The 8,169-nt window shown below is 35.0% G+C and overlaps 1 protein-coding gene across 1 annotated transcript; it reads right to left on the reverse strand.

The window, feature by feature from the left end:
• Positions 1–2,100: 2,100 nt before the first annotated feature.
• LOC123680058 (methionine synthase reductase-like) lies at positions 2,101–3,875 on the reverse strand. Its single transcript, XM_045617721.1, has 4 exons — positions 3,581–3,875; positions 3,376–3,519; positions 3,077–3,313; positions 2,101–3,018 (listed from the first exon to the last, which is right to left on the reverse strand). The coding sequence occupies exons 1-4, from the start codon at positions 3,623–3,625 to the stop codon at positions 2,146–2,148; spliced, it is 1,299 nt and encodes a 432-aa protein (XP_045473677.1). The 5' UTR covers positions 3,626–3,875; the 3' UTR covers positions 2,101–2,145.
• Positions 3,876–8,169: the final 4,294 nt, after the last annotated feature.

Raw genomic sequence — 8,169 nt, forward strand, 5'->3', positions numbered from 1 at the left:
TAACATAACAGATATCTGAATGTTATATGAAAGGTACGTATTATCTATGTAAATTATTATATAACAGCAATATATCAGCTACGTAAATGATACATAAAGGATATAACAGATGTAATGTACCAGCAATATCTTTCAATGTATCATGTAAGGTACATAATCTATACAGAAATGTAACAGCTACGTATATGATACATGAAGGATGTACCATAAATATTACAGATGTAATATACCAGCGATGTATCATGTATGTTACATGAAATGTAACAGCTACGTATATGATACATAAAGGATGTACCATAAATATTACAGATGTAATATACCAGCGATGTATCATGTATGTTACATGATCTTTACATGATACATGGCAATTTTGTTACATGTTATGTAACGGAAGGCGGACATAGAGCGGTCGTTGAGCGGTACTAGAAAGGCGCATGTATGTTACATTGTTATGTAACATAGATCGTTGTAATATATATGTTATGTCTATGATACGTATTTGTGTTTGCTGGGCTGTAAGTAATTGAAAAAGTCGTCCTTGGTATTTTCCAATTTTTGTCATTACTCTTTGTTCCAGCACACTATTTTAATGTAAAACAGTATTGCTTTTGCAATGACCAGTTGTAATATATTAAGAGGGCAGACCGTTATTAACAAAAGTTGTATTACAATGAAAATTTAATACATAGTAACGGTAAGAGGCACGTAGGCATTTACTTTATTGTTATTTTGTCATTGTACAATGTAATACAGGGTGTCCCAAATTCGATGTTCACTGATAGAATCTCTATTCGACTCTGTGAAAAAATCTTTAAAGACCTCTTGACAAAATAGGTTGGGAGTCTTTGAAGATTCTTCAAGTTCTTGAGATGCTCTTAGTGGACATCAAATTTGGACTACCCTGTGCAATGTCTTTCATTGTAGAATGACAAAATAATAATAATTAAACGCCAACGTATCTCATACCGCTACTCTGTATGAAAATCTCATTTTACCTATAGGTACAACTTTCGTAATGATAATTGAGGCGCTATCCTCTTCAGAAAAGTAAGGACCATGATGTCTCCAGACGAGACAGCACACCAAGAAGCGACTTTTAGCGTTGAAGGGGTTTGCTGTTGAGGGTTGGTCGGATTGCTTGGTAGCGGCACATTTGCATAGAACGATTCATCTTTATAATAGGGACGGCAACTAAACACATTGCTTTGCCGACCAAGAAGATTGAAACTACATAATATGTCTAGAAATATTGGTGAGCTTATTCACTCTCGAAAAAGCTTAAGATGAAACTGGCTACTTTTGAAGAGACCTGCCTTCTTGGGGTTCATTACTCTTAGCAATCACAACGCTCAAAGCTTTCATCTCTAACTTCGTTGAGATGATCCTCTTGGCGATCACGTCGTTTCAAAAGTTGAAAACGTCATCAATGACGTCATTATTTTTGATCACGTTGCTCTACGTTTTTACTTGGTTCGAACGTTGCACTAGGTAGGATATGGAAAACAAAGAAAACAAAAACATCAACGAGCTAATGGAATGGAAATCATCACGTTCTGAGTGTCAAATAGAACGCAGCCCATGAATTTTAAGCAGATTGCCAATAATTCACTTGATTTTCGCCATATCATTAAATAGCGCAATTTACGGAAGAAATGGGAAGTATCGGCATTCCCGAGTTGCCACATAATGGTAGAAAACTTTAATGAATTCATGAAAAGCAATAGGATTATTGTTACATGTCCCTGAACCAGATGTCATTACGTTCCCACATACGAAAATTTGCAGTTTCGTTTTCATTAATTTCGTGGAGTTCATCAACATTTAAAATATTCAGGAATTCGTATTTATTGTCTTTTAAGTATCTAGATTGCTTTTTGACAAACAAGTTTCCTGATGTTTTTTGAATAGGTTAAAAAAATAAAATATGACGCAATTCATTCTGGGAGAGATATGGACGATTTTAATTGAACCAATCAGATGGATTGATATCTTGTTACATTAAAATTTAAATTTCTAAAAAGGCCTTCTAAATAATTAAGCCTTACTAAAATTAGAGAACCACATATGTGTATAAGTTGATTGAAAAATGAATTATTGTAGGATGATTTAGTCTGTTTTATTCCATAAAAATATTATATACAAGTTTCAATTCCAATTATCTACAATATATCTTCCCTTTTCCTCCATTTCTTTCAGATATAATTGTGCATCATTTTCTGGAAAATCTTGCGATTCCACCAGAACTTTCAAGACTGCTTCTTTAACAGCAGGCAATATTCTTAGAAAGTCACCACAAACATACACTATTGCATTATCTTTCACAATCCAAGTACCTAACTCCTCAGTATATTTTTCAATTTCATGTTGGACATACTTATTTGTCTCCGATTCTCTTGAAAAAGACTCACACAACCTAGACAATGCTCCAGATGCTAAATATTCTTTCAAATCACTTTTGAATAGGTAGTTTCTGTTAGAATCTCTACAACCATAGAATAACCAAGATTTACCATAGGATGCCCCACCAGCTATATTAAGATGCCTGTGTTCTAAAAATCCCCTGAAAGGTGAAATTCCTGTTCCTGTACCTATCAAAATAATAGGCACAGAATTATCCTCAGGCAAAACAAAAGATGATGGATTTCTAAGATATATTGGCACTTCAACATGCTTAGTCTTTTCATATTCATGGATGCATCTTTCTAGCCAACTTGTACATAAACCTCTTTGGTTATCAGGGAATGTATCAACGTTGAATGTTATACTTAAATATTCTTCATTCAATGGTGAGGAAGATATGGAGTATGCCCTAGGTAATAAAGGTGGTAAGTGTTTGAGAAGAACTTCAATTGGAGGTTGACATGATGGGAACATCTCTAGGAGTCCTAAAACACTTCTTTTGGTGTATGACGATATCAGAGTTTGATACTCTATTGAACCTTTTGGAGAGCATAGGAACAACAGTGTATCACATTCTTTTTCATCAGTTGTATACTCCAATAAACTCTTGAGAAATAACTATAAGAAATCAAAATATCAGCATCTGACTAAATAAAGGAAAAGAAGAGTAATATACCTTCTTGGGAGCACTGGTCAGATCAACATTGTGTAATAAAAGATTCCTTAAGGTACCATAAACAGGTAAATGTTTTGGAATCAATTTTTTAGTGGCACTTTCATCTAAACTCAACTTGTAACACTGATCTGCAACATCCTCCAAACCCAAACGTATAAGAATTCTGTTCACCAGTTCGATGCTGTTACTTGGAAGTATTCCTATTGTATATCCTGGCTCATAGTGAAAATTTATGTTCTGAAACAAACTTAATAGCACGTGAACTTTTGAAATTCAATTTTTCTGAACTATTCACTTACCTCTCTAGAAAATTTCAAATAATAAACCTTTCTATTTTTTTCATTTGTAATTAATTCACAGTTACAAATTGAAATGTTAATCAAGTCCGAAGCTGGAAAAGGAGTAACTCGGTATTGGAATTCAGGAACTTTGGTTGTAGGTATCTAAAAAATAAAACATGTCATATTCCATTATTGCAATTATAAAAATCATAGTTGTAAGTACCTCATGTGAACTTATGTCGTATGAAAGTTTCAAATATTTCCCCATTATGATTCTGAAGTGGCAGCAGTTTATTAGTTGAACTGTAGTCTGTGGAAGTAGCAAGAGCACGAGTAAGTGGAAAAATTAGTGGAAAGTGGAATGTTAATTTGAGGTTAGGTTTGAATAATTTTTGATATAGATTTATTTCAATAATTGTTATATTACAGAAATATAATAAATGAATACAATTAATTTAAGCAGAATTGGCTTTAATATAAACCAAAGTTTATATGCTGTAGTGCAAACTGAATAAATCTTCCTGTTAAAATAAGTTCTATAATTTACCTAGAGATGGAACAAGTAGAAGTATAGAGCGACATCTGTCATCTGATAACCAAGTTAGCGTTTGGTTCAGTTTGCACCAGATGGTAGCTCTAAGGGTGTTTTCGTACGCTATCTAAAAGGGAAAACATATGGGAAAATACAGAAAAATTGTTGTCCTTGAATATTCTGCATAAATCACCAGGGATTGAGCATTTAGAAAGGCCTCTTGTTGGAGGGATTGTCGAAATTCAGTTTGACCCTAAGTTGAATTGCAAGTCTGGCAGTCAGTCATCGACTCATTTGCCGATATATAAAATTTACTGCCGACAATCTAGCGAAGAGTAGTTGAATAACATACATGCAATGCTATTTTCAACATTTCAACAGGTTCCATTTCAAATATCTTCTTCTTCTTCTTCGGGTGCCTATTCGTTCCGAATATTGGCGATCATCCTGGATATGATAACTTTATTCACGGCCGCTCTGAATAACTCGGTAGTAGTTTTCGAGAACCATGTCCTTAAATTTTTAAGCCATGATATACGTCTTCTTCCTGGTCCTCTCTTACCATAGACTTTCCCTTGGAGAACGGATTTTAAGAGGCCATATTTATTATCATTTCTCATAATATGTCCTAGGTATTCCAGTTTTCTTTTCTTGATGGTGTTCATTACTTCCAGGCTTTTGTTCATTCGTTCCAGTACTGATTTGTTGGTCACTTTATCCATCCATGAGATTCTCAATATCCGCCTATAGAGCCACATTTCGAAAGCCTCGAGTCTTCTCTCCGTTGCTTCTGTTAGTGTCCATGATTCCATTCCGTAAAAAAGAATTGAGAAGATGTAGCATCGGAGTAGTCTGATTTTAATGCCTATGTTTAGACTATGACTCTTAAATACCTTAGCCATCTGATTGAACGCGGCCCTTGCCTTCTCTATTGTTCCAACGCTGTAGAGATATGAATTGTAATATATTCGCTTGTTTTATCGATTATGAGAAAGCGTTCGACAGGGTGCAGCATGAGAAGATGATGGAAGTTCTGAGAAACACAGGAATGGATGACAAAGATCTAAGAATTATCAGGAACCTTTACTGGAACCAAACAGCGACGGTAAAGATCAATGTGGAGGAACAAACCAACGAACTCAATATTCTTCGAGGCGTTAGACAAGGCTGCATCCTTTCACCGCTCATATTCAATCTCTACTCAGAAGAAGTTTTCAAAGAAGCCTTTGATAGTGCCGACATGGGAATCCTTCTGAACGGGGAACGATTGAACAACATTCGATATGCAGACGATACTGTGATATTTGCTGACAACATGAACAGCTTGCAGCAGCTAATCAACCGGATAAATGACGTTAGCAATCAATACGGCTTAAAAATTAACATCAACAAAACTAAGTTCATGGTGATTAGTAAGGAAACAGGTGGGAGGTACAACCTGATAATTAATAATAAACCTATAGAGAGGGTAACACAGTTCTCCTACCTGGGTACCATGATCAATGAGGATTGGGATCATTCACAGGAGATTAGAATTTCAAATATCAGATCTCATTATTTTGACTGACTGAGCATTTTTTGTTATTTTTTTTTCTCAGAATATGTAATATTATTTTTCTTATGCTCCTTGTTCTGTAGTTGGGTTTAAACCTGTAGAACATTGTATATGTATTAAATTAAATTAATTATTTTCTCCAGAATGATTTTCAAATGTTGTCAGATTTTCAATAAAATTCCCCACAAATAGTAGTATTTTTAATTTTTTTTTCACGAAAATCAGCCCATACTATTAAGACGATTTCAACTGATTTTTATAGTAGTGGATAGTGATATTCCATTCCGTGACCATTGATGGAATCATCTGTATAGCAACACAGTGGCCCCTGCCATATATACCTTACAACTCCATAGTGAAGCGAGTGGAATGTGGATTTTACCGAAGAATGTTTGGGTTTATGTCCCAAGTCCCAAGTGGTGCCGTATCGCCTTGATTTGTGTACAGTGACTGTATATACCACAGTGACGACAACTCCATCCATCCGCCATTTAAGGTCTGCAGGAAATAATAGATTCAAACACTAAGCGGTGTTTCAAGATTCAGATTATCGACTGCGCATTAGCGAAGGTTAGTCGACAGCTCATTTCTTTTGATGACATCTTCACATTTTGGGGAGGTTTGAACCCCCTAAACCAGTCACAGTCACTAACAAGTCAAACAAGAATGCTTCAAAGCATGTGAAACAGCCCGGCACTCGAATGTGAAAATCATGGACCTCTGGTGAAAGTTCGACCTTTAATGGATTGCTCCAATTGATCATAAATACCATCATATAGGTGAAACGAGGACCAGGAAGGAGGGAACATTCCTGGATGAAGAATATAAGAGACCACGCAGGGTTGAATGTCTAAAAGTAGGTTAACATCATCCAAAATAGGGACGATTTGGCATGGTTGTCGCCAATCTTCACTAGAAGAGGCACTAAAAAAAGAATAAGGCTAGAATATTGCAAGCCCAAAACCTTAGCAATTCTCGGAAGAACGCCAGCACTTGGGACATAAACTCAATCGTTCTACGGCAAAGCCACCAATCTTCGCAATGGAGATAAGAGGAATATATGGCAGAAACCACTGAGTTACCATACATTATAGTTCCATTATTGGTACCCAGATGAAATATCGCAATCCCCTGAGAGAGGGCACACCATGAAAAATTGTGAGAACTCCTCGTTCAAAGAAAACTTGAACGACTTGAGGTCGTAGAATACAAGTTCCAAATTAGTTTAAAGCTACATAATTATTCAGACATCAAGTCATTGATTTACGACTTCTTGAATAAATGATCATGAATACACTCGACCGCTAGTATGTTGCTAGAGATTTCAGCACAAAATCCAATTAATCTAAGATAGTTTCAGCAAGTTTTGACCTAAGAGACCTATATAATATGCATCGTCAGTTACCTTCCTGTGTGAATTCTCAAGTTCTACATGTTAGAAATGTGTGGCAACAGAATGCTTAAAACTTTGATCTAACTTTCAATTTGGAAGTTGATTTCAGATAGTTATAGCGAATCCAAAAGTTTACTGAAATTAAGAAATAGAAACCTCACAAAAGGATCTTCAACAAAAATATAGTCTGAATGGGAAAATACTTCCATTTCTAATCCAACAATATGTTAATTCAACCTATGTTATTGTTGCTATTAACAAGAGGCATATTGAAACATCAAATTAATATTGTATAGGGTGTCCCAAATTCGATGCTCACTGAAAGCATCTCGAGAACGATGAGATTTAGGGAAAAAATCTTCAAGGAACCCCGATTTTTTTTTTTAGAAATGATAAGATATCAGAAAGCAGCTCATAGATTAATAAGTTACTGTTTCAAATATTTCACTATGTCCCATTTAAAAACACCAACTCTCGATAAAAAAAAATAAAATTCATCTCAAGGGTTATATATTTGAAGGGCTGTTGCTCTGTGGAGAAATATTAAAAAAAAATTATTTGAAATATTGACCACTAATTTTGGGACACCCTGTATACTCAGAACGTTTGTAGTCTCTGAGCTATCCCATCCATCAGCTACCCATCTCACCTGAATCCAGTCCCCATTTATGTATTATGTGGTATTTCGATTTTATGTTGTAAGTCGACAAAATCATTAGGTTTTATTTATCATTAGAATTTAAAAATGCAATGCTGTTATCCGTTGAGGACAGGAATTGGTTGATAATTCAAAAGACAATTGAACCTTATGAAATATAGGTTGCTGCCATGCATGAAATTTCATCATGTGACTACCTTGACAAAGCTGAAGAGTCCAATATGGTACTAGTTTCCTATCAGGCGATACATAAGATTTCATCATATGAGTTCGCCGAAGTGATCTCTATCATTTCATCACTATAACAGTTAGTATACTGTGATACTAATCGTAAACACGATAACATTCGAACAGAATAACATAATAATAAGTTTTTTGACATTTTCAATGTGTATTAATTTTGTTGTACTGATATTTTGTACTAATTCATGAAATAAATCTAGTTAAATCTAGTTAGAATAACTTAGTAACTCGATATTTTCAGGGCAGGTTCAAAGCTCTGTACGACGGTCAAGTTGGAAATTATTGTTTTCCTGATGGTTTTGGAACTGCAGATTTGATCGGAATGAATTGTTGCATTTGAATGTGAAATATCACTTTCAAGCTTCGTGCGGAATTCCATTTTGATTGATATACTAGAACCGAAAAAACTTCAAGCAATAATCTAAAAAAAG

This window comes from Harmonia axyridis, chromosome 1 (genome assembly GCF_914767665.1).
Source record: "Harmonia axyridis chromosome 1, icHarAxyr1.1, whole genome shotgun sequence".
NCBI classification, from domain to species: domain Eukaryota; kingdom Metazoa; phylum Arthropoda; class Insecta; order Coleoptera; family Coccinellidae; genus Harmonia; species Harmonia axyridis.

Excerpts from the sequence above, each read along its gene's own strand:
- LOC123680058 (XM_045617721.1), bottom strand. The coding sequence starts at position 3,625 with ATGGGGAAATATTTGAAACTTTCATACGACATAAGTTCACATGAG. Across the intron at positions 3,520-3,580 it reads ACGACATAAGTTCACATGAG|ATACCTACAACCAAAGTTCC; the intron begins GTACTTACAACT and ends TTTATTTTTTAG. Across the intron at positions 3,314-3,375 it reads ATTTGAAATTTTCTAGAGAG|AACATAAATTTTCACTATGA; the intron begins GTAAGTGAATAG and ends AGTTTGTTTCAG.